At 55.4% G+C, this 23,774-nt stretch overlaps 8 protein-coding genes across 8 annotated transcripts; 5 read left to right on the top strand and 3 right to left on the bottom strand.

Annotated features, from left to right (window-relative positions):
• Positions 1–769: 769 nt before the first annotated feature.
• On the top strand, positions 770–1,911 carry B0I36DRAFT_346761 (uncharacterized protein; the record flags this gene model as incomplete). The annotated part of the gene is made up of 2 exons (XM_046156492.1): positions 770–1,210; positions 1,282–1,911. The coding sequence occupies 2 exons, from the start codon at positions 770–772 to the stop codon at positions 1,909–1,911; spliced, it is 1,071 nt and encodes a 356-aa protein (XP_046014980.1).
• An 805-nt stretch (positions 1,912–2,716) lies between these two features.
• Positions 2,717–6,821, top strand: B0I36DRAFT_317159 (uncharacterized protein). Its single transcript, XM_046153126.1, has 6 exons — positions 2,717–2,848; positions 2,903–3,041; positions 3,112–4,109; positions 4,165–4,378; positions 4,446–5,161; positions 5,267–6,821. The coding sequence occupies exons 1-6, from the start codon at positions 2,809–2,811 to the stop codon at positions 6,748–6,750; spliced, it is 3,591 nt and encodes a 1,196-aa protein (XP_046014979.1). The 5' UTR covers positions 2,717–2,808; the 3' UTR covers positions 6,751–6,821.
• Positions 6,822–9,750: 2,929 nt separating this feature from the next.
• On the bottom strand, positions 9,751–10,519 carry B0I36DRAFT_317156 (uncharacterized protein). Its single transcript, XM_046153125.1, has 3 exons — positions 10,269–10,519; positions 10,016–10,115; positions 9,751–9,910 (listed from the first exon to the last, which is right to left on the bottom strand). Exons 1-3 carry the CDS (start codon positions 10,476–10,478, stop codon positions 9,834–9,836), a joined length of 387 nt encoding a protein of 128 aa, XP_046014978.1. The 5' UTR covers positions 10,479–10,519; the 3' UTR covers positions 9,751–9,833.
• Positions 10,520–10,589: 70 nt separating this feature from the next.
• On the bottom strand, positions 10,590–12,694 carry B0I36DRAFT_317155 (uncharacterized protein). The gene is made up of 2 exons (XM_046153124.1): positions 10,980–12,694; positions 10,590–10,921 (listed from the first exon to the last, which is right to left on the bottom strand). Exons 1-2 carry the CDS (start codon positions 12,237–12,239, stop codon positions 10,853–10,855), a joined length of 1,329 nt encoding a protein of 442 aa, XP_046014977.1. The 5' UTR covers positions 12,240–12,694; the 3' UTR covers positions 10,590–10,852.
• Positions 12,695–13,934: 1,240 nt separating this feature from the next.
• B0I36DRAFT_239820 (GTP-binding protein) lies at positions 13,935–16,612 on the top strand (the record flags this gene model as incomplete). Its single annotated transcript, XM_046149718.1, has 2 exons — positions 13,935–14,532; positions 14,613–16,612. The coding sequence occupies 2 exons, from the start codon at positions 13,935–13,937 to the stop codon at positions 16,610–16,612; spliced, it is 2,598 nt and encodes an 865-aa protein (XP_046014976.1).
• A 248-nt stretch (positions 16,613–16,860) lies between these two features.
• Positions 16,861–17,386, bottom strand: B0I36DRAFT_360343 (Rab5-interacting protein-domain-containing protein; the record flags this gene model as incomplete). Its single annotated transcript, XM_046158293.1, has 2 exons — positions 16,861–17,151; positions 17,318–17,386. The coding sequence occupies 2 exons, from the start codon at positions 17,384–17,386 to the stop codon at positions 16,861–16,863; spliced, it is 360 nt and encodes a 119-aa protein (XP_046014975.1).
• A 1,756-nt stretch (positions 17,387–19,142) lies between these two features.
• On the top strand, positions 19,143–22,009 carry B0I36DRAFT_317150 (Mysoin-binding motif of peroxisomes-domain-containing protein). Its single transcript, XM_046153123.1, has 4 exons — positions 19,143–19,516; positions 19,663–20,377; positions 20,440–20,897; positions 20,956–22,009. Exons 1-4 carry the CDS (start codon positions 19,468–19,470, stop codon positions 21,597–21,599), a joined length of 1,866 nt encoding a protein of 621 aa, XP_046014974.1. The 5' UTR covers positions 19,143–19,467; the 3' UTR covers positions 21,600–22,009.
• A 517-nt stretch (positions 22,010–22,526) lies between these two features.
• B0I36DRAFT_346754 (proliferating cell nuclear antigen, N-terminal domain-containing protein) lies at positions 22,527–23,513 on the top strand (the record flags this gene model as incomplete). The annotated part of the gene is made up of 4 exons (XM_046156491.1): positions 22,527–22,568; positions 22,640–23,069; positions 23,131–23,420; positions 23,496–23,513. The coding sequence occupies 4 exons, from the start codon at positions 22,527–22,529 to the stop codon at positions 23,511–23,513; spliced, it is 780 nt and encodes a 259-aa protein (XP_046014973.1).
• Positions 23,514–23,774: the final 261 nt, after the last annotated feature.

Raw genomic sequence — 23,774 nt, 5'->3', positions numbered from 1 at the left:
TCCGGGAGAAAACGGCATTAGCTCGTATGGACTACATATCATATCACTGCGCCCAGCCGTTGCAGAATATCAGAGACAACTCCGGCGGGCTTGACGATCATTGTTGCGGGGTCTGGTGAGAAGGATGGGCGTTGTAAGTCCAGCTGCGTAAACGGTCCAACCAGATCACGAGGATCCACAAGCCCGCTAGGCTCTGGCGAGAACGTTCGGGAAAAGCCTTAAAACCAGGTGAGCTTGACGAATCAAGATAAGGTTCGGTCGTATAGTGCGCAGCCGGAGGCGCTCCCGGGTCTCTATTGTCCTGGTTCCAGTCATAGCTCTTTACGCTCGGCATGGCATTGAAGTCTAGACTGGCGGACTTGGCGTAATGTAGCTGAAGACCGGACGACTAGGCTATAAGTGCAAACGGGCTCCTAGGGGGTTGAGGCCACCTCGGAATCGACGCTGCTCAGTTGGGAGCCCATCACCGACTCTAAATAGCCGATTCTCCATAGAAGATGTATTCCAGTGCCCAAGATGTTATCTTGTCGAGATTGGCCTGCACGAGATGTTGACTAGCCGGTCGGGAGCTTGAATAGTTGCGGCAGGAGCACTCGGCGGCCGCAACGTTTCCACGAGCATGCCCCACCGCCCAACAGGGCAACGGCCGCTCCGCTGTAAATTTAGTACGTTACGCTTCTCACAGCAAGCTCTTCCAGATCCCTGCGAGAACGTCTCGGATCTGGACCTATCGTCGAGCTCGACACAAGGGTCGCACAAGCCCATCACCATGTCCTTCTCTTTCGGCTTCGGCGGTGACGACATCGAGGGTGCGGAGCAGCCGCAGGCTCCCCAGCAGGATCCCGCTCCTGCTCGCGCCAGCGCTTTCCCCGTCGCCGGCAAGCCGCTGCTGCCCGCCATCCACCACGACTTGTCTCATATGCTGGCAACTTTGCCCTCCAAGCTGGTCTACGGTCTTCTCGAGGTTGATCTCGATGGGACCGGGTCGGTCCATCTGCCCCGCCGTGAGCTATGGGACGTTCGTGTTCAGTTGATGGCGGAGGATGACAGCGAGGCAGCTCTGGAGTCTGGGCTTGGCACACACGATGTCAAGACCGGTGTCTACGAGGGCGGCTTCAAGTCCTGGGAGAGCAGTGTTGATCTCGTCAAGACCCTCGCCACATCAAAATCCTTTGTTGCAACTACGGAGCACCGTGCCCGAATTATCGAGGTCAGTTGAACTCCGTCTGCCCGAGAGATGCAGAATGGCGCCACCTCGCTGACTATGAAGGGCTCTCCTAGCTCGGCTGTGGCACTGCACTACCCTCACTTGCACTGTTTCAGTGGGCATGTAGTTTGCGCACAGGGGACGAGAACTCGGAGTTTTCAATTTATCTGGCCGACTACAATCCCTCGGTATTACAGCTCGTGACATTACCAAACTTCCTCCTCAGCTGGGCGCTCAGCGAAAGAGCAAACTCGCCCCTCGTGGAAGCAGCACTTGCGTCTGAAGAGGGAGCACTTGAGCTCAGTGCAGAGGTCCTTACCGCCTTTCAGGACTTCCTTCAAGGCCGCAAGATTACTCTGGATTTCTTCTCTGGGGGCTGGTCGGACGATTTCGTGAAACTCGTCAGTGACGGAGATGCTTCCTCGGCGGCAAAGTGTGATACCATCATTCTTGGAGCAGAGACTATCTACTCACCCTTCGCACTGGACTCCTTCACGCACACAATCTTCACCATGATGGGAAATGAGAAAGATAGAGGCAACAGCGCCGAAGCACTCGTAGGCGCCAAGAGGCTGTACTTCGGTGTCGGCGGCTCTCTAGATGACTTCGTTGCAAAGTCGAGAGATCTTGGCGCTACCGTGGACCAAGTCCGAGAGGAGACAGAGGGCGTCCGGAGGGGGGTTGTTCGTGTGAAGCTTCCTTGAGTAGACGCTGCCAACGGGATGAGGCCGCGGTGCATGCGAAGCGATCTCCGGCACCATATAATGGAACAAGAACCAAGCCTTGCAAGTGCGTCGATGAAGTCCTGTGCGAAATCGGCATCACCAATGCCCAGTTTCGTCGCAAGACACCGAAGGGCAAAGGCCCTGGGTACCATCGCTCACGTCCACGTTCGGAAGAGTCTCCAGGGCCATATGACGAGGAAAGCACTCACGGGCTGTCGCAAACGTACCTGAACGTGTAAGCGCCTGCTGGAGCCAAAAGTCGACGCGACAAGGTTGCCGTTGGCGTGTTCATCGCAAGATATCATAATGATTTATGTGACATTGCATCCCGCCCTATACCTACCTGTTCCGTTTCTAGCGGAACCGCTGGCCTGAGCTAGGATGTTCCAGCAGTTGTCGCTGCAACTTCAACAGTATCCACCAAACCAACGACACAAGTCATCAGAACTGCAGACACAACCTAAGACCCCTAACCCTCTAGCCTACCATCAAACTCAGCCTTCTGCTCGAAGCTGTGACCATAGCTAAAGATTTGCAAATCAATTCATAACCTTGCCTATGATGCATTCAATATTTGAGACGGCAGGCCGCAGGAATAGTAGCCAACAGGGTTCACCTCAGCGCTTAGCCATTGGATATCGTGATTGGACAAACCCATGTGTAGGACCGGGGTCAGGGACATGTGCTCCGCCACGAGGCAGACAACCAACAGCACTTCTAGTGAAGAATGGAATGACCTAGCTTTTCGCAGTCTTCCCCTCACGAAGAACTATTCCAACTGTTTCATCATTACTGTTCTGCTCGTTTCTTCATCTCCTTAGCTCAGTCACGGCTTATTATTGTTGGTGCGGGGCCTAGATACACGTACAAGTGGAAATGAGTGAGAAGGATGGACCTGTTTTCCTGCTTTCGCTCGGTATGTCCAGCAACAAGCCTAAACGTTTATCTCAAATGGCTCACACCAGAACAGACGGTGGCGGTGTTCGTGGAATCTGTGAGCTAGTCATGCTGGACACGATCATGAAGCGGATCCAGAAAGAACGAAACCTCGCAGAGATCCCACGGCCATGCGCCCTGTTCGACCTCATTGGAGGCATTAGCACTGGAGGGTTTGTCAGATCCTCCGATCACCTCAACTACTTGACCTGATTGCACAGTCTGACGAAGCTTCCGGAACAGGCTGGTCTCCATCATGCTCGGGCGGCTACGGATGACTACGACTGAGGCGATCGCTGCCTATCACGAATTTGCAGAAAAGATCTTCAGCTGGAAGAACAAGAACTGGTTCTTCTTGGTACCGCTGGCGCGTGTCCGCATGGGAGGCAACAAGATGTCTCCGGGAAAATTCAAGACCAAGAAGCTGGAAAGAATCATCCAAGAGCTTGTTAAGAATGCCAAAAGCGAGGAGCGCTTGCTAACTGACAAGGATCGCTGCCGGGCCAAGATGTTTGTCTGCACTCAAAGACACAACGATACGGGCGCGAGCTCGCTCGTGGTCCTGAGAAGTTACAAGGTTCCCTCAAGACCACTGCCGCAAGAGTTTGTACAACAGATACACGGATTGTCCTCTTCAACTGACTCGACGAGCTCTCTGCTGGACGGCACGCACCACGGTACGCCAGACGATCTCCAGCCAGTCGAAGATCATACATCCGTCAAGATCTGGGAAGCTGCTCGCGCAACATCAGCAGCTTCCAGCTTTTTCCCCCCGATGGAGGTCAAGGACAGTCACGGCCGGTCAACATTGTTCATTGACGCTGCATTGGGCTGTAACAATCCTGTGAAGCACGTTATTGCCGAAGCGGCGGGGCTTTTTGGCGTGGAGCGTAAGCTGGGGTGTGTGTTGAGCCTTGGCACTGGCTTGGTCGGTGATGGTCTGATATCGACAGGCTCTGGCACACTTGTCAACATTGTAAAAGCGATCAAGGACCAGTCAACAAGTTCAGAGACCACGAACAAGGAGGTGGCAAATCTGTTTGGTGGTGAAACCAATTCATTCTTTCGTCTGAATGTGCCGATGGGGAAGAAGATCAAACTTGACGATTGGAAGGCCGTAGGCCCGCTCGCGGCGGATACTGCGAAGTACATGGAGAGCAAGGAAGCGGTACAGATCGTGGACCAGGTTGTTGAGATCCTTCTAGGAGAGCATAGACCCAAGGTGAAGCTTGGGCAGGTTGGTAAGTGAACAATGATACCCTGGACGTGTGGCTCATCTCGCTGAAAGGATATCAGCCCCTGTGGACAAAGGCCAATTCAGACCAAAGAAGCCACCAACGGGACGTCCTTCCACGACAGCTCACTACATTGGCCGCCAAGATGTCATAAGCAAGCTGGCAGAGACGCTCGTCCCACAGAAGGCTACGAGGACTTCTGCGCTGATCTGGGCAGAAGGGGGCGCAGGCAAGACTACCACTGCGTCCAGATTTCTTGACGAGTATGACAGCGAGTAAGTGAAAGGGTGCCTCTCTAGTTTCCCTTGCTATGCGGACCTGGTACTGACACAATGATACCAGGTTCGACAAGATATTCTGGGTCGACGCCTCCAACGAGGAAACCATCATCGCTAGCTACGCCCTCATAGCAGAGGTCGAGAACATTGCTGTAACTGACAGCAATGTCACAGGAGTAGTCCTGAGCTATATTGCGTCCTTTGACGGCCATTGGATCCTGGTCCTCGACAATGCCCAAAGCGACGTGAGCAAGTACGTACCTCCAGGCCAGCATGGATGTCTGCTCTTCACAAGCAGGAACAGCAGTATAAAGCCTCGCGTGGCCCCCGACAACATCATCAAACTGGAAGACTTGCAGGAAGAGGACGCCATCACGCTTCTCTTCAATATCGCTCAGATAGTTCTTCCGTCCCGCAAAGACAAAGAAGACGCCGTTCGTATCGTCCGGGACCATCTCGCGTACCTCCCGCTGGCTATCGAGCAAGCCGCTGCGCACATACAGAAACAGGAGATCTCCCTAGCAGTGTACGCATCCCGCTTCGAAGAGCAGCGAAGGTCCTTACTGAGCCGTCGTTCTCCAGGTTCTGAAGGGTCAAAATCATCAACTTCGCGGCCTCCGCCCGGGACTGAGGCTGTGCACGTCTCGTTTGATCTTACATACGAGGTCCTGGTCGACACGGCGCATGGCAACACCCTGGAGGCTCACGATGCGAAGAACGCTCTACGCGTGCTGAGCGTTTTTAGTTTCTATGCCAATGAAGGGCTGATGGGGGATATCTGTAAGCCAATTTCCTCCTTTCCTCCTTTGCCGGGATATTCACTGTAACAAAGCTTCCTGGAAAGCCCTTTTCGTCAAGCTGAAACCAATTTGTCCGCGCCTACAGTCAAACGAGCTGCTGAGAACCGACCAGCCGACCGCACGCCAGACCAGCTCGGCGGCCAGACTTTACTCTCCCTTGAGCCGGTGCTCGTCGTGAACAAAGAAACTCAGCAGTGGGATATGAGCGCCTTCCAAGCTGGCATCCTGTGTCTAATGCAGTGGAGCCTTGTCAGGACGAATGATAGAAAGGATAGATTCTCCATGCATCTCCTCACCCACGACTGGGCGCGGGAGAGGTCAACAGATCGGGAGAGACTCGCTCGTGCAGAAACCGCAAGGCACATTCTCTTCGACTCATACGCATGGATGAACAAAGGGACACGGGACTGGCTTTTCAATCGCAAACTGATGCCACACATGAGAGCCTGCTTCGATAACACCAATGCCTATGCAGATCAGAACCCGGTGGTGGATGCCAGTCACAAGGATCGGTACGCAGAGATGCTCATGCACGAGGACCGCCCACACGAGGCAATCCGCTTGCTTGAGCTTCCACTTGCAACCTTTGCCAAAGACGACCGCATCCTCACAGAGGAGTATTGGCATATGCTACGCACCGTTGCCGAGTCGGCCCTCAGCGTCGGCATGTTGGACCAGGCAGAGAAGCTGGCGAAGCAAATTGAGCGACTGCAGGACATCATGATCGGGCTTGGCAAGTTCAAGCCGTCTAGTGTCACAGTTCTCAACACGCAGGTCCTCCTTGCGGACATCCTTGCGCAAAAGCAGGGTCACTGGCCAGAGGCAGAGGCCCGACTCAACGAAATCATCGCAACCGGAGTCGCTGAGAATGGGGAGGGCCATTGGCTGGGCTATTGGCTTAGCACGCTACAGACCAAGTACACATTGCATAACCAGCACGAGGATGCCTATCAGATAGCCCGTAAGACGCACGAATTATGCCATCGGATCTACGAGGCGGGCCACAAGAACGCGCTTGACTCGACACGCAATCTAGCTCGTGCGTGTGTGCAGTCTGGACGGCTGGAAGACGCAGAAGACCTCGTTCTCGAAGTGCTCAAGGTCGAAGAAGCCCACGCAGACGGCGGCACGCAAATACAAACGCTCAACAAGACCAGAGTGCTGCTGGCGGACGTGCTGCTCCGGCAAGAACGGTACGAGGAGGCGTACAACCGCTTCGACGAGGTCGTGCAGGTGCTCCGACTAGAGCCATCCACGTCGGCTCATGAGGACCTCCCGGGAGCGTATCAGGGCCTCGGTGAGGCGGCTCTGTTTCTTGGGTACTGGGAGGAGGGACTGGACTTTGGGCGTATCGCGTTCATGTTCCTGCACAGCCATCTTGGTGCTAAGAATAAGAAGACTAGACAGGCTTGCGCGACGGTCATTTTGTGGCTTTCACAAGCAGAGGCGGTTGGATTCACAGTTAGCGGAGCTCTCTGGGACGAGTTCTGGCAGGCCGCTAATGATGTTGAGCACTGGGAGCCGGCCACGAAAGCTATGACAACTGAGCAGCACGAGGTGCAGTGCTGAGTAGGGCCAGTGATGAGGAATGATGAACCCCGTTTTATGTAGATATACACGTACGCACGATGCCTCGCAATGGTCTCTTTGTTCCGATTCTATCATTGAACATAGCTAATATGTATGCAGCTGGCTTCTATATCGTTATTCATCACAGGCTATGCGCCTGATTACTAGCCTCCACGGCCTCAAGGATCCAGTCGGCTTGTATAGCACTGACCTTCTTTGCGTAGTTCTTCTGTGTGAAGACGTGCTCCAGGAACATAATGGCCTCCTTTTTCTGCCCATGCATGACGCTCGACGGGTGAATCGCGACCACATGTTTGCCCTGTATGGTGACATAGCTGGAATCCGGGGCAAGAAGGGCGGTCTTGTTGACAAAGCCGCGCAAGAAGCACTTGAGGAGCGTCTCGGCCCGCGCCGGCGACATGGGAACAAAGGGCTGGGGGTCCTGCGGCGGCGCCTCTTTGAGAAGTTTCTCCTTCTGGCACATGCCCCTGAGCTGCTTGCGGATGTTGAGCGCCTGCCTCATGTTGCGCACGTTGAGCTTGCGCTTCTTGCACCATTCGACACGGTCCGAGTTCTCTGCAGTATAGAGCTGCATGGCTGTGAGATAGGTAAGGATGTCGCCCTCGCGGCGAAATAGTTCCTTGCGCAGCTCCTCCACCTCCTCTTTCACCTCCTCTGACTGGACCTGGAGGAATATGCTCTCGCCGGCCGTGAGACAAGCGATGATGTCGATAACCTCGAGCAGGCAATCGTATTCGGGCTCGGCGGCTGCAAGCAGCACTCGTCCGTATGGTGCAGAAATCGGAAAGAGGGACAGCTTCTTGCCGATTTCAGTGATGGTGCCGTCGTTGGCAAGCGCCCCAAGAGAATGGAGATGTAAGAGCGCCTTCTCAATCGCCTCGAGGTCTGGGAAGTCCATGAGGGGAAATGCCAGAATGTCGTTGATGCCGCGAGCCTTCATCGTCAGGACGGCGCCGAGAACATCGTTCCTCAGTATCTCTGGGAGATCGGCATCTCTCAGGCCCTTGTAGCCTTCTGTCGTGTACAGCCGGAAGCATTTGCCAGGGCCTTCACGACCAGCTCGACCCGTGCGTTGAATGGCCGAAGACTTGGAAATCGGTTTGGCCAAGAGCGACTCCATGCCCAGTCTCGAACGGAACTGCTTGACCTTGGATTTGCCACAGTCTATCACGTACCGGACGCCTGGTACCGTGACGGAAGTTTCGGCAATGTTTGTCGCCAGCACGACTTTCCTCGTGAAGCCTTTCTTTGCCGGCTGGAAGGCATCCTGTTGCGCTTGTATAGAAAGCTGACCGTACAAGGGAAAGGCGGCCAGCTTGGGTACGTCTGAGGCCAGGGTGGCCGAGTACTCTTCGATCAGCTTCTGCGCAGATTCGATCTCCTCTTGGCCCGTGAGAAAAGCAAGGATGTCGCCCGGCAGAGGTTCTTGCAGATGAATCTTGAAGATCTGCTTCAACAGTGCCTCTTGTATATCGGGCACAGGCTTCTCGGTGTGGATGATATCCACGGGGAACTGGCGGCCTTTGATCCGAAGCAGTTGCGAGGACGGTGACGATTTTCCTTCAAGATGGAAGAAATCCTGAATCTTGTCGACGTCCGCCGTAGCACTCATGACGACCACCTTCAATGGGATGCCACCACGACCCGAATTGTCGCCTGATAAGATCTGTTTGAGGAAGCCAGCGATGAGATCGACATCGACGCTGCGCTCATGGATCTCATCGACTATAACAACGCTGTACTGGCGCAGGTTGGGGTCCCGCAGCAGCTCCTGCAAGAGCATACCTTCGGTGAGGAATTTGATCTTGGTTCCCTTTGGCACATTGTGGTCAAAACGCACAGAGTAACCAACGGATCCTTCCTTGGCTGCACCCAGTGGAGTGCCCATCTCGCGAGACACGCGATTGGCAAGAGTCGTGGCGGCGACTCTTCGAGGCTGTGTGATGGCGATCATGCCGCCTACGTTGACAGTCTCGGAGCCAACCTTGACCTTCTTCCTCCTGCACCATGGCTCGTCGCAGAGGAACTGCGGCGTCTGGGTACTCTTTCCGGAACCAGTCTCACCGACCATTAGAAGGACGTTGTTGTCGCCACCCAAGCTGCTTCTGATTTCGTCCTGGTGAGCCCAGATGGGCAGGGCCTTTCTTGCCTGCAAAAGCGCTGGGTTGTGCTTGCCGATGTGCCTTGATTTTTTCTCCTTCCCATTCTGCTTCGGGACAACGTGCTTATCTGTTGATGGCCTATCCTTGGTTGCTGATATTTCAGAGCCTTCTGCTTTGGATGAGCCAAGCTTCTCTGAGGGCAAGGGCTCATTTTGCTGGGACTCTTGGCCCAAGTTTCTTTGCTGTTGGGTCTTTGACTCCGAGGCCGGCAATTTTTTGGAGGGTCCATTTGCGGTTCCAAGAAACGCGCTTAGGGATATCATTTTGTTGCCGACCTGGATGATATCTCCGGCAGCACCCTTGGCGGTCTTGCGACGCTTTGGCTTGCGCTCGTCGGCATCCATGTTGGCGTTACTACCAGAGACTCGCTTTACGTTCTTGCGGCGTAATGATGAGGCGGTGCGGGATTGTGGCGAATGTTCATGCAGTGATGAAAGCCGATATGCCTTCAGAATAATCCTTTTTTTTTCCTTTGGTAAGGGTTTACGGCTGGCATGAATTTATTGTGGGCCCGGGGGATGGATCTGGGGCACAGGCCGGTAAACTGCACTGTGGAGTCGATGGCTGTTGTCCCCAATACAGGACTTCAGCAACTCTTAGGATCGCAAGCGCATTACGCATTTTCCCATGCTCTACACCCGTATCTTTCGCCATGTGGATCCCTAGATGGAGGAGAGACAATGCACATTCCAGGAATGTAACGATGTACACATTTTCGAACCAGGGTTTCTACCCCTCGTCGCGTACCGGGGTTTCGTACCTTGGACGAAGTCATGGCCATTTGTCTTGTCATCTTTCATCATGGCTTGGGAAACAATTACGAAGGCATTCCTTGGATTTATTCTACACAAAAAGGACGAGTATACAAGACGACACTTGGTCTCAGAACCAGGCCACCCATCACGCCCCATCACCACCTTCTTCATGACGTTTCTGGATAGCTTGCATGAGCTCGTAAAGCTGGCCCATCTGTTCATCTATGAGCGCCGACCACATAGTAACACGTTAGCCGAAGCACCAGCAACCCATGAAATGATGATATGAGCAAGCCCTAAAGACCAGATAGTCGTTCACGAACTTACCACTCATCTTCTGGACCTTGGCCGGGTCCAGCTTCTCGCCCCGCCACGAATCTCCTTCGATCTTCTGCGCATAGAGCTGCCATTCCGTGAGGAAGCCGACCTGCAAGCATGTGCAAGAAGCAGACAAAGGATGTCAGTTCCCAAGTCCCCCTCAGACCGGTCTACAACACGCAGCTACCTGGACCCAGCCGGGCGTCCATGCGTGTGCAGTGCAGAGATTGCGGAGCTGAAGTCAAGTTGGTCTTTTACGTACAATGTGTACCGGGTTGTCAGTGCTCCGGTGAGCGCGGAACTCGGCCTTGATATACTCGTCGCCGAGCACTCGCATCTCGGCCGGGAGGTGCTTGCGATGCGCCCGGAACAGCCGCCGGTAAAGCGGGATCGGCGGGAGCAGCGCCAAGGCTGGCTTCAATCCATTACTGCTGGCGGCGGCGGTGGCCAGGAGTTTCTGTGTCGGCCTCATCGCTGCTGTGGGAGGTGGCTGTCCTGCCTGCCTAGGTTTGGTCTTATAGCAAGTTCAAAAAGCATCATCAGTCCTGCATCTCAGCGTAGGCATCGAAACGTCACAACCAGGTGGAGCATACAGTGTATATTGCACAATAGAACTGTGCGCGCCCGTTGCAAGTGCTTGGAGGAATGTCATGTCAAGATGCAGTATGCTGGTTGAAAAGTCTACAAAGCCCCGATACGGTATATATCTGCCATGATGACACAAGAACCCGACCGATACCAACAATGTGCTCCGGCCACTACGTTTGTCTGTCTGCCAGCTTGACAAACTGTGCCGAAATGTATTCTCCATTATCTTGTCCCAGCGTACTTTCCGCTCCATTCCCTCTAGCCCTTCCGTGAGATCTTGTTCAGCGTTGCTGTGTTCAGTAGCGTTGTGTCGCTGAGTGCATCGCTCTGTCGCAGAGTTAGTATACCAAACAATCTCGGAGGCTCTTCCGCAGGCAGCGCGTACCTTTGTGCCGAGGCGATCGATGAGATCGTTCTGCGAATCAATCTCATTGCCAATGAGCCGGGCAGCCAAATTGATCTTGTGGACATTATTCGACAGCCGCTCGAGACCTTGGTCAATCTCTTCCTCATCTGACTCGCCCTCTTCGAACGTGTACTTTGAGCGCTCAGCTGCACTAGTGGGCTTCCAAGCTCCACGGCTTGGATCAGCTCCAGAGAGCGATTTAAAACCCTGCTCCATAGATTGGTTCGCGGCATAGCCCTCCTTCCGGGTAGTTTCGCGGGTTGCCCGATCCTGTTGGTTTTGTTCCAGGAGAGCCTTCTCGTATTCTTGGTTCCGCTTACCCGACGAGAATGGGTTCTTCATACCGGGATTCCACATGCTCCTGTTGTAATATTGAAGCTCCTTAAGGCCCTGAGTTCTGGCATGGCGCGCAGCCAGCGATCCGTGGTCAAGCTGTTGCTCCGTGTAGTTCAACCGCTCATGCTGAGCACCAAGTCTGGCATATGTCGCGGAAGCGTTCTCAAGAATCTGGTTCGTGATTGCCTCCGAGTTCATCACAGACTGCTTTGACTGCTGTCTGATATCACGGATCTCGTCCTTGATGTCGTCTGCCTCCCGGTCCTCTTGCTCCTCAGCAGTAAGCTGGCGCTCTTCGCCGTAGCCTCCGTATTTGTTACCGCCTCCTACACCAGCATTAGAGGCGTAGGCATCATTGTTGTTGGAGGTCCTCTGCTGTTGCTGTCGTTGCTGGGCTCCCGAGAACAGCGCGTCACGGTTTTCGTCCGTGTCGTTACTGTCGGTGCGTCCGAGGCCACCGTACCCTCCAGGTCGCTGAGACGGGCCGCCACCGTAGCCACCGGAGCCTGCGTACTTGTTGCTGCCATACCCGGACGGCGCGCCATATCTGTCGTTGGAGTAGCCACCGCTGGGAGGAGCGGCATTCGAGTATGGTGGGGGCGCCGTTGCTGTAGAGCTCTGGCTGTCCTGTCGTCTGACACCGGGTCCGCTGGGGAGACCTCCCGGGCGACCCTGTGGTCCAGGGCTGCCTGCTGGAGGGCCGAGGTTGCTGCGAGCTTGTTGATAGGGGGACATGTACTTCTGGCTGTCCATGTACGGGTCATTGGCAGGCTGGGCCTGGGCGTAAGGGTTGTCGGACTGCGGCGGGCCCGAGGCACTCTTCTTGCCGAAGAGTGCGGAGCGGTTGGCGTCATCATCGCCGCCGCCGGACTTGTCCTTCTTGCCGAAACCGAACTTCTTCATGATGGTGTATTATGTGGCGACGACCGGCGCTGCAGTGATAGAAGTACGGGCTCGAGAATTCGAGGTGAGTGGGAGGTGAGCGTGGAAGGAGAGGGAGACAAAGTCAATCAGGGGCTTATGGCAGACGAGACGGCGGCTGTGGCCCTGTAAGTACTGCAAGTGGCCCGCCGATCGGGCAGGCAATGGGTTCCAAGGTTGAGTGGTTGGTCAGGCAGGAGCGGGCGCGACACGGGCATCTCGAGCAGATAAACCGGGGCTGAGGGGCGAGCCCGTCTTGGGGGTGTGTCAGGGCGGTGCTCCAGTGTGTTTGGAGGGCGAGCATGCGGCAGCAGGGAGGGGCTGAGCGTTCGGGGTCCTCCTGGGCCAGGCTAGCCAAGCCACGGGTTGGGCGCCTATGGCTGCAACCTGGGAAGGTTCCCTCTGCGCGAGCACCTTGGAGTCCGTCCGTGCAGCAGTCTAAACGGCGGAGAGGAGGCGAAGGAACTCTGTTTGGAACAAAAGCGCTGCGTTGATGAGATGCAGGCTCAGCCGTCCCTGTTAGAGGCAATGAAGATCCCAGGAAAGCCTTCAAGGGGAGAGCTCATCACAGAAGGGAGGCCTGGATGCAATCAAGCACAAACGGAAACGTGCGGACGTTCTGGCAGAAAGGTCATGGCCTGTGAAGATGCTGCCTCTCGAAACGGCCCAACAGCTAAGCTGACTGTCGGTCGTCCAAAGCCTGCCTGCGCCATCTGTCGTACGTGGCCATGGACCAAGGTCGATTCTGGAGGCCAATGAGGTTACCGTGATATCCTGATCAGCAGTGCTCAAGTTAGAGTCGACGAAGTCATGGCTGTGGCGCGGTTCCACCTCTGGACTCAGGTCCCTGATTCTGCTGCCTGTTGCTGGGGCTTGGGGGAACGATGACAAGCAGCGATGACGTCCACCTCGTATAACCATCGAGGACATCTGTGTGGGAGATCAGCAAGCTGCTCGTGGACAACTACATGTGCTGCTTGAGCACAGACGGAGTGGTGAATTAGGCCATATGGATTCTGCAACAGCTCAGGGTTCTAATGCAGGGCGGGCGGGACAGCGGCTGAAAATAGTCACTCCAAGTCGCGGCAATCACAGCTGCGAAGCTTGTCGGCCAGGCCTGGAGTGCGTGCGGGTTAATTGTCGATCGTGCAAAGCCAGTTTATTTACTGTACCTGGCACAGTCCTGCAGGCGGGAGCACTTGACGGCCATGGCCCCGCTGTTACCGAGTGTTTGTTGGCGGAAGTGCCGTTGCGGAGACGTATCATGACTCCCTGCGGAGACTGGCTTCCAAATCGGTCTGGGGCACGCCGGTATGCGTCACACTCTGTCTTCATGACATTGTCTACATGACTGGGCATCCATTTCATCCCGTCTCTGTCACCACCAACTTCATCTTCTCTGCTGCTCCCTTCAAACTGCCACCTGAAGATGGCGGCTGCCAGTGCCCACTGCTAAGCTTCCACAATCGACACCACGTTCCAACCTGAAGATGCTCATCAGAAAGCATTTCGACCACAGCCCCCTAGCAATACGTAAAAGTAGCTGTGCAATAACGGACGTCAAGTGAAGCCTCGAATTGTCCGCTGAAAATCCGCCGGCAAAAGCCCTTGCGATATCGGTAGTGATAGGTTCTACGGCCTCGTACGAGACATCCAGGCCCGGGAGGCACAGCCACCATGGCTTCCATCTTCACCTTTGACACGGCACCTCCAAGAGTGAACTCGCCGTGGGAAGCAAATCTAGACTCTCGGACGAGACCGCTGCCCGGGCGCTCACTTTCGGCCGGTCCAACGGTCGAGGCCGATGATGGCTCCGATCTGGACCTGGACAGACTAGAGGCCGAGCCTCAGGATGGCCCGATCGAGTACAAGCTGCATCTGTTACTCCGCCCGCGAAGGAGCTACAAGATGATGAGCACGACAACGAAGACGCGGTCTCGTTCGGGGCGTACCTCGAAGCTGGTCAAGGATCCTGGCCTTCCCTTGGCAGCTTCAGCCCAAACTCGCCAGAATCGGCTGCAGCACCTGACTACACAGTTATTATGGAGGTTGCAACAATCTTCACCTTATCATAGCACCGCAAAAAATGACTTGGTCATACCGAAAGCGCCAGATGAAGAAGTCGACCTCGAAACTCTCGAGAAACCGGGGCGACTACTTCCCGGCCTAGAAGAATCCAATGGAGCGCTCTATGAGATCGGCGTCGCCGACGATGGGACCCTTGTCGGTCTCACGAAGGATGAAATGGACGAGAGTATGAGGACGTTGAAAATCAGTAAGTGCTCGTACATCATTTGGGTACAGTGCAGTGAGACTTTGCTGCGATATGAAGCCCTTGAGCTGACATTCTCGCAGTGGCTGCCAGCTTGGGCTGCAGAGTCGAGGTCCAACGCATGAAGGCAGTGGGAACCTGCCAATGGGCAGATGAGGCGCTCGATGTTGAAGAGAAAGTGCATGAGGCAGACTTGTGGGTTGCCGAAGCTCTTGTCAGCCCTATCCTCAACACTCAGTGTGCCAGAGAAGACGAGGCCAAACACGACCGCACCCCTACCGCTAGGCCCGGCTCCTCGACGGCAAAACAACTTCGCGTGGCTCTGACTGGTCCAACGACTTCAGGCAAGACATCGATATTGGGGACCTTATCCAACGGCTGCCTAGACAACGGTCGAGGCAGTAGCAGGATGAATTTGCTCAAGCATCAGCACGAGGTCGCGTCTGGTCGCACAAGCTCAGTTGCACAGGAACTGATCGGCTACCAGGGGGACAAGGTTTACAACTATGCAATGGATAATATCAACGCGTGGCCCGATATTCATGATCAGACGTCCACCGGTCGTTTGGTGTTCTTTCTCGATTCGGCGGGACATCCACGGTATCAGCGTACGACCCTCAGAGCGTTGGTTGGCTGGGCTCCTGACTGGACGGTGCTTTGCATAGCCGCGAACGAGGGAGATTCTCCTTTCTCCAGCGCACATTCGCTGTCAGCAAGCGAAGGGCCCAGTGGCCATGGTATGGGTTACTTGGATCTAGCGATGGCTCATCTGGACCTGTGCCTGAAGCTTGAGATTCCCTTGGTGATCCTCATCACCAAGTACGACTTGGCACAGCGTGGCCCGCTCAGGGAGCTCATGAGCATGATCTTGTCCAAGATCAAGTTGATGCAAAGAACCCCAAAGCTTCTTGCGCCAGCCGCAGGTGCCAGTGTTGACTTGAGCCTGGACGAGATCCCTAGCAGCGATAGCGCCCGAGTGCAGACAGAGGTCATTGACAAGATCAACGAGACGGGGGACCTTCTCTCGATCGTGCCTGTCCTTCTGACCAGTGCAGTCAAGGGTACCAATATCCCTCTTACGCATGCCCTGCTTCGGGCACTGCCGATACCGCCTGGACCAACTGCCAGAGACTTTGTGCCTGCCGCTCTGAATCCAGAACAGCCCCAGACACTCTTCCACATCGACGAGGTGTACGAACTACCTTTGTCGAGGGGCCAGGTAGCGAATATCGATGGTCGGCCAGAACGAGCCCCCGTAGTCACAGGATATCTGCGCTTCGGGAAGTTGACCATTGGCGATGAGATTGTGCTCGGGCCGTTCCCCGCAGAGGAGGACGAGGCTGGGGCTTTTGTGCCTCAAGATCATCCCTCTCCTGGATACGGCCTTTCGTTGCCGCATCCCTCTTCTGCCCAGTATGCTCGCCTCAACTCCCGGCATCCCAGATCGGCGTCTGCCATAGATGGCGAGTGGCGCACAGCCACGGTCGTGAACATACGCAATCTGCGCATGCCTGTGCAGAGTCTCGAGGCTGGTCAGGCAGGATCGCTGCAAATCTCAGTGCACGACACATCGAGCAACACGTCAGAGTCGGAAGGCATGCCAGACCAAGCGAGAACGCCAGCAGTGCGTCTCCGCAAAGGCCAGGTCATCGCCGTGCCGAGCAAGCACATGGTCGACACGGGGCTTACGTTGCAGGCTGCGAGCGGCTTCACGGCGTCGTTCAAGAGTCCTGACGTCAAGGCCCTGACGATCGGCGGCATGATCAACATCTATGTCGGCATGGTTCGCGCGGCGGCGCGGATCCTGCATGTTGCCAAGGGCAAGTCGATGCTCGATCTGCACAAGCCGGGTGCGGATGAGGGCGAGGACCTGTTCGTCATGACGGACCATGTCGAGCTCGAACGCACGCGGTCAGAGGCAGACCTGCAGGATTACCAGGTCGAATATCACGTGTCGTTTGAACTGCTCACCAACAAGGAGTGGATCGAGCTGGGCTCTCGAGTCGTGATCAACGAGGGCAGTAGTAAGGACAAGTCGGGGCTTGACGGATACGTCGGGCAGGTGATAGAGATTTCGGAGTAGTAAGACAGCCAGAATTGTAATGTTTCCAAATAGCGTTAACACCATAGATACCATTTATTTTGCGAGCACCTTTTCACCATGAGGGTACCCAGTTCGACGACATGGTATCAAAGAACAAAACGCTATGCTACCACCAAGATGTATTGTTTCGCCTTCATGCTCTCTGCTTCCCACAAACACAAAGTGTTACCGGATTGCAAGGATTGCAAAGCGACTCCCTGCCGCGCCCTCTCTGCCTTCCCCATCCATCACGCCCTCACCAGCCCGTAAAACAGCGTCCACGTCAAGATGTACCCCGGCAGCCCGCCAAACAGGCCGCCGAACCAAAACTCGTACTGGGAGCGGTAGTACCGGCTCGTGTCCAGCGGTGCCAGGCCGGCTTTTAAGGACGTCGGCGCGACGCGGAGGGCGTAGAAGAGAACGGTGGTCATGATGGTCAGGACAAAGTAGAAGAGGAAGCCGCTGTAGGACTCGAGACCCAGGATGCCGGCGGAGGCGCCGAATATCGACCCTAAGAGGGACTGGAAGTCTGAGAGGACCTGTGTTCTTCCTTTGTCAGTTGAGAAATCACGAGGTGTTTAACGACTGTGTGAGTTGCGATAGCAGGGCTATCTGTGGATCTAAAGTGGTATCGCTCTGGTCGGGGCTTCGATGGCTTGGGACAGGCAGACAGGCAGGACGGCGACGTCCCGTGGACTGACGGACCTTGTTGTTTTGCATGACCGATTCGGGCACGATCGGTGAGATCTGCAACTCCTTTTCTGTCGGCGCCATCTTGTCTCAATGTTTTCCCACTGTTCTTCTGAGAATAGCTGGTCGGGCTAATGTGGTGGTTTCACGTCGGCATGCGAGTGGTCGTCGAGTCGAGGGCCGCAAGCAAGCTGGAGAGTACTTAGTCGCAGGCGGCAGGCGGCTCCGGGCGGTCGACGATAAGGCGGAGGTGATGTCTCTCGTCGGGAATCGTTGTTCCTGGACTTGGTGTGGTCGTTGCAGGTGACAATGATAATGATGCTGATGATGATGGTGGTGATGGCGGCGCTGTTGTGATGCTAGTTGTCGCACACCCAGCCGATAGCCTCTGACGATAAGGCGACGTCGAGCTTGCTGGTGTGGGGGAACCTGCAAGCTCCCCCCCAGGGATGGGTTGCTGAGCTGATCTCCCCGCGAATTGTTCGCCTCGCCAGCTTGCCCAGCTGGAGCTCCCAGATACATCAATTTTCACACACAAACTTCCTGAGGTCGGGAGCAACCTTAAAATCATACTCACGAGGTATTCTGTCGATTGACAGGTTGGCAGCAGAGCTACGGAGACTCCGCTTGTAACAACGATGACAGATCTGTATTCTCATGCAGCACTCTCGTCGTGCAGCACCGTCGCTCGCACCCGACGGCATTGGCACATTGTTGCACATGCAAATAATGTAGTGTACATATCTTGAGGTTTGGGGCTCTCTCTGAGGGTTGACAATGGCCAAGTCCTTTCTTGTGCGTCGTGTGATTCGTGTGTGCAGGCATCACGCAAAACAAGCAGAAGCAACGTTGCTGGCAGCAACCATGATTACCAGTCATCCGAGTGCACACAGTCTGTGAAAGCCACCTGCAAAGTTGCGGCTGTGGCCTCCAGCAGCCAACATGTCCGTTCCAATGTCTCGGCGCCACAAACCCGCCGCGGCTGGGCATTCGGAGTCTTGGGCTGGCTGGAGTATCCACCTAGAGGACCAATGGTCGCCGTCCCGGCGGTTGTGCATGAAACTCCAGGGCTGATTAGGCGCCCGGATGCACTAGGACGGCCAACTAAGGCTATGGCCCTGGCGACCGAGGCTGTGTTGCAGGAACCCTGATGAGAGAGCGAGTCGTGCATATTATTGTGTGCTGCCGGTGGGACGTAATTACTTAGTGTACTCGAGCACTTAAGCACGTGCGTAGTACAGTAATGAAACCAGAGATGTTGAGTTGTTCACCACCGCCTCATGCCATGCCATGCTATCTCGGGGCCCGCCCGTGGAACACGCAAGTAAAGCACGGACTCCAGTCCAAGTGGATGTTGCGGAGTGGGCGCAACTCCCTTTATGCCCCGATGCCAATTTGCCTGGCCAGCCTGGAGCCTCGCCCCGGCGGCCGGCATGGGAAATTGGGAGTTTGATGTCGGCCATCCATGCTGACGACCCGAGAACCCCGGCTCCAGGCGCCGCTGGGGACCCTGACATGTGCCCGCCGGTTCACTCCTCTGCTTGGGGTTCCCCTGAATCGCTCATCCAACGGCACCCGTGGACACTGTGGCTGCTCTAGCTACCTGACCTAGTGCGCTCCACGAGCATGATCGAGCCATGCTGCCAGCTTCCTAATACAGGCGCCAGCAGAGCAAACAGCGAGATTACAAGTTACTGCGGCCCGTCTCTTTAGCGGTTCGACCTACAGCAGCCTTGTCCCACAGCTTAGCTTGCAGCCATTGGCGACGACGACTCCAAGACAACAAACAAACATTGTCATCATCATCAACACATCACCACCACCACCACCACCAACAAGCAGCAATCGCCACAAGCAGTCGGTGCTGCGTCCCACAACTTTGTCACTGATTCGGTTCATGTGACAGCCCTCGGCGCGCTTATTCTTAGCCTCACCTCCTCGTGTCGATCCACTTGGCCTGCCTCCGATCTGCCAACCACCACGACACTCTGCCGAACCAAGACAGCACGTCACACAGCATTCCACGCCGCCGCCCAGAGAGCCTTGGCAGCCACGCGCAACAACACAACTCACCTCGACGATCTCGGCCCAGCCACCGCAACACTCGAGCGTCCGCCAGCAGCCTATGGACGTGGTCCATCGTGCGACCTGAGTGACGAACCCTCATGGAGACCTTTGTCGACGAAGGCACGCCTCTGAGCAATTACCTCGAAGGTGCGACGTCCTCTGCCACCCTGTCCAGCACCGCTCCTTCCGCTTCTGCATGAACTTCCCCGAGCGAACCGCCGTTTACCGCTGCTTCTTCGCGACGCACTACTTGCGCACCATGGCGACCAACTGTCTAACAGTCGTTGTCACAGGCGCGGGCGAGAGAGAAGAGCCAGAATGGCAAGAGCCGACCGATGCCAACTCGGCGGCATATGACGACTCCCCGCCGTCCACGCCCCTTCGCGACTTTGCGCCTAGAGGCCTGCCGAAACTCCGCCAGCGATTCCGAGACCGCCTACCCGCGCGGCTTCAGGTCGACGTCCCTGTGCGGACCGACCTTGGAACCATCACTACAAACAGCGCCCCGCTGGTCGACCTGTTCCAGTTCCTCTACGAGACAGTCACATCGTCCATCGACCACGCCCGGTCAATAGGTTTTCTCGAGCGGCTTCGTCTTGCGATTGTGCAGTCACAACTGCTAGATAATGCTTTGATTCTAGGCCCCCAGGCCGCTGCCGAGTCCGTCATCTCGCCTCCGTCCGAAGAAGCCAGCTTCCACGGTCTCACGGCTTCTGGTGCTGTTGCTGCTGCGCTGCTCGGTGCCGGCGCAGCAGTGCTGGTTCGATGGTTCAGGCAAGGCGGCATCACGCCAACCTGGAAGCGCCTCTTCACGTCCATGTTGGTGCTGGCGGTCTTCCTCGCCCTCGGCAGGACATATGTGCGGCGGCAGATCCTGCGCAACATCCAGAAGCGAGGCCTCTCTGAGGCGTCCACATTCTTTTCCTTGTCGCGGGAGTTTGACGCTGCTAACGGAGCCGCCCTCAACTTCATTATGGAAGTTGAGCTGGTGGCACGTGGTTACCGTTTGTAAGCGTTCTTGCAAAACCGTCCTAATAGTCGCTCGACCTCTTGCTGACATGATATTCTAGGAGCACGCCTATCCCTCCGATCAGCCGTCTCGAGAACAATGGCCAGAATGTCAAGTGTTTGCAGCTTCGGACTGCAGTGCGATTGGGCCTCCTGGAAATCATCCCCAAGTATTACCAAACTGCCCTGGCCATTTGGGGCTTGGCAGAGCAGTTTCAGCTCGCGCAACTCCAGTCGCAATACCAGTTTACACTGGCCGATGTGGTGGAGCGATACCAGCAGCTGGACCTCGATGTCGAGATAGGGCAGGACACCGAGAAGCTGCAGTCGCTCAAAGATGTGGCTTTCTTATTTCATGACATCCGCAAGGTCTTCTTGGGTGGCATATTGGCCCTGCATACAGATGGCACAGAGACCGATCGTGTTCGGTACACTGCCATTTCTGAGGCGTTTGTCGAGCTGAATATCGTTACAAAGAAGTCCCTGAGCAGGGTGCGGGAGGTCCTCGCCGGGACTGACAGTAAGTACAACGACTACAGTCAAGGCGCTGGTCAAGCAATGCTAACACTCATTCACAGTGCCCGTGGCTACAAGCACACCAAAGAGCCCACGATCCCCGAGACATGACCAGTGGCATCATCAAGTCAGGCGGTTGAGTTCGATGACCATGAACATTCGAAGCGTGCAGGCGAAGCTTCATCTTCTTCGCGAGGAGTCCGCACGATCATTGGACAATGCCGACGACATTAGCGACCTTGGACCAATGTTCATGTCACAGTACGAGTCTATTGGACAAGATCTGCGCGACTTGATGGAGGCCTGGCAGACCGGCAAGGCGACCTTGGCTTCTGGAATCAACAGGAATGAGAAGCGGCTGTCATCGATTGGCTCCGTCCTGGCATCGCCCTCGAGCACACTAAGTGGACTGACCATCGCCGAGGAGGGTGACAGTAGCCAGGACGAGAAGGATGGCGTTGAGGCTGCGCTGAGAAAGCTCAACGGCAACATGACACCGCCAGATGTCGAGCCGGAAGTCTTCGAGGCAGTCTCGCTCCCGCGGCCGCGTAGTATGCTGTCGCGAGAAGAGCGCATCGTCAAGATGAAGGAGGACCGAAAGACCAAGGAGGTGGCACGCGCGAAAGCTGAGGCCCACCGTGGTATGATGCGAGAGCTGCAGGGAGTCATCGCAAGGAAACCAGCGGTTTCCCGCATGTCCTTGTAATGCTCCAACGAAGAAGGCATGATCTTCATTACGACAAACTCTAATCATCTTTGCTTTGTATCATTGTCCGGCATGATTTGGGGTTCGCAAGCATTTCAAAGGGCGCAACGGATAAGACATAGAATGATGGCTGTGCCCATCTTGGCCGGCATATATCGACAGGTGTTCATCGGAGTTATGGGGTGCTCGTGGAGATTTCCGAGGTTAGCGTCGCGTTTTTTTTTTTCCACATCAGCATCAGAAGCCATGTCCAAGTACAGACAAAGCGGGCAAACCCGTCTCTCGCTATATAATTCATTTGTCCTTTGCATATCTCGACATTCGCCGTAAATGGTCCTTGCATGACAGCCATGGAGTAGTAACGAGAGTGAATCCACGCCTCCTCGCCAAGATCTGTTCCTTCATCGTTATTGTGAATGCTACGCTCCTCTCTGGACGAGCCTCGCGAAATCTCCACGGCTCCGTCATATTCAGGCTTCTATTTCATCATATTAAGTCTTCCTGTCCGTCAAAGGAGCTACGTGCAGCTAGAAGCCATGTGCAAGTATCAGCGGGCAGCTTGCTCAGGCACAAGTTGTTTTGCGCTAAACCTCTCTTGGTGAGCGCGTTGGCCATGCACTTTACGCGCTCCGGGGCGGCGCGGGCAAGCTCTAGGCGGAAGCGCGTCCGCCCCGCGCCTGCCACACCCTCAGCTACCAGGTATTGCAATCCCACCTTTTGCAGCCGTGCTTCTTTTCCTTGTTACACTGCACAAAACACCACAACAAGTCCTCCCTCCAACAGAACTCGATCTCTGACAATATATCGACTCTCTCCGTAACTTACAATTAGCACCAGTCTCTCAATCATCACATATACACACTGGTGAGTAGCCAAAACGTAGACGGAAGCCCCCAACGATCTACTGCTCACACCGACACAGCCAAAATGCTGGAAGCCAGACTCGAACAGGCGCAGCTCCTGAAGAAGGTGAGTTCTCGGCAATCCCTGCGCCCCCGTTGCGCAACGAAGATCACGGCGGCATATACTGACAACCACAGGTGGTGGATGCCATCAAGGATCTCGTCCAGGACTGCAACTTCGACTGCAATGACTCCGGTATCGCGCTCCAGGCCATGGACAACTCCCACGTCGCGCTGGTATCCATGATGCTCAAGGCGGAAGGCTTCTCTCCCTACCGCTGCGATCGCAACATCGCCCTCGGCGTCAACCTGGTCTCGTTGACCAAGGTCCTGCGCGCCGCTCAGAACGAGGATATCCTCACCCTCAAGGCCGAGGACGCGCCCGACTCGCTGAACCTCGTCTTTGAGAGCTCGCAGAACGACAGAATCTCCGAGTACGACCTCAAGCTCATGGACATTGACCAGGAGCACCTCGGTATCCCTGAGACAGAGTACGCCGCCACCATTGCGATGCCGTCGGCCGAGTTCAGACGGATTTGCACAGATTTGATGGCCATGTCAGAGTCTGGTGAGTATTCTCTGAGCAATCAATTCGCCCTGTAACGCCCAGAGCTAACACTGCACTGCAGTCACAATCGAGGCCAGCAAGGATGGCGTCAAGTTCTCCTGCAATGGCGACATTGGTAACGGTGCCGTCACACTGCGCAGCCACCAGGATGTCGACAAGCCTGAGCAGAACATAGACATTGAGCTTACTGAGCCCGTGTCTCTGACCTTCTCCCTCAAGTACCTCGTCAACTTCTGCAAGGCCCAGGCTCTATCCACCAGTGTGAAGATCTGCCTCTCCAACGAGGTTCCTCTGCTGGTAGAGTACACCCTGTCTGGTAGCAGTTATTTGCGCTTCTACCTGGCTCCCAAGGTGAGTCCATCACAGCTTTTCTCCTGATGTTCCTCCTTCTACCTTGATTTATGGCTGACACATTGGATTACACAGATTGGTGATGAGGAGTAAGCGATTGCTTTGAAATGACGGGCAGGACGAACTTAACGAGACATAATGCAAAATTCAATGGTATTTGAGAGGACAAGATGAGGAAGGGTCGGTTAGAGGGCCACTAAAGAGCAACCGCCTGCGGACCAGGACATTATCGTACAAATGTTGACCGCATCTGAGTCCCGGGCTGCCACCAGGATCACAAGGATGAGCAACGCAGCCAGGCCGTGGATTGCCCTTCTCACAGTCAGGTGAACAGGCCTGATGGCCTGACCTGTA

This window comes from Microdochium trichocladiopsis (genome assembly GCF_020744255.1).
Source record: "Microdochium trichocladiopsis strain MPI-CAGE-CH-0230 chromosome Unknown B0I36scaffold_3, whole genome shotgun sequence".
Taxonomy (NCBI): Eukaryota; Fungi; Ascomycota; class Sordariomycetes; order Xylariales; family Microdochiaceae; genus Microdochium; species Microdochium trichocladiopsis.
Note: the sequence above shows the minus strand (reverse complement) of the source record. Positions and strands in the feature narration are given on the sequence as shown.

What these genes read in the sequence shown, in the direction of transcription:
- B0I36DRAFT_317159 (XM_046153126.1), top strand. Translation starts at nt 2,809, where the DNA reads ATGAGTGAGAAGGATGGACCTGTTTTCCTGCTTTCGCTCG. An exon ending in GGAGGCATTAGCACTGGAGG is followed by an intron (nt 3,042 to 3,111) that starts GTTTGTCAGATC and finishes CTTCCGGAACAG; the next exon opens with GCTGGTCTCCATCATGCTCG. An exon ending in AGGGCTGATGGGGGATATCT is followed by an intron (nt 5,162 to 5,266) that starts GTAAGCCAATTT and finishes CCGCGCCTACAG; the next exon opens with TCAAACGAGCTGCTGAGAAC.
- B0I36DRAFT_317156 (XM_046153125.1), bottom strand. Translation starts at nt 10,478, where the DNA reads ATGAGGCCGACACAGAAACTCCTGGCCACCGCCGCCGCCAGCAGTAAT. An exon ending in CTGACAACCCGGTACACATT is followed by an intron (nt 10,116 to 10,268) that starts GTACGTAAAAGA and finishes ACATGCTTGCAG; the next exon opens with GTCGGCTTCCTCACGGAATG. An exon ending in CAAGGTCCAGAAGATGAGTG is followed by an intron (nt 9,911 to 10,015) that starts GTAAGTTCGTGA and finishes CGGCGCTCATAG; the next exon opens with ATGAACAGATGGGCCAGCTT.
- B0I36DRAFT_317155 (XM_046153124.1), bottom strand. Translation starts at nt 12,239, where the DNA reads ATGAAGAAGTTCGGTTTCGGCAAGAAGGACAAGTCCGGCGGCGGCGAT. An exon ending in TCGATCGCCTCGGCACAAAG is followed by an intron (nt 10,922 to 10,979) that starts GTACGCGCTGCC and finishes ACTCTGCGACAG; the next exon opens with AGCGATGCACTCAGCGACAC.
- B0I36DRAFT_317150 (XM_046153123.1), top strand. Translation starts at nt 19,468, where the DNA reads ATGGAGACCTTTGTCGACGAAGGCACGCCTCTGAGCAATTACCTCGAA. An exon ending in TCTGAGCAATTACCTCGAAG is followed by an intron (nt 19,517 to 19,662) that starts GTGCGACGTCCT and finishes TCGTTGTCACAG; the next exon opens with GCGCGGGCGAGAGAGAAGAG. An exon ending in GTGGCACGTGGTTACCGTTT is followed by an intron (nt 20,378 to 20,439) that starts GTAAGCGTTCTT and finishes ATGATATTCTAG; the next exon opens with GAGCACGCCTATCCCTCCGA.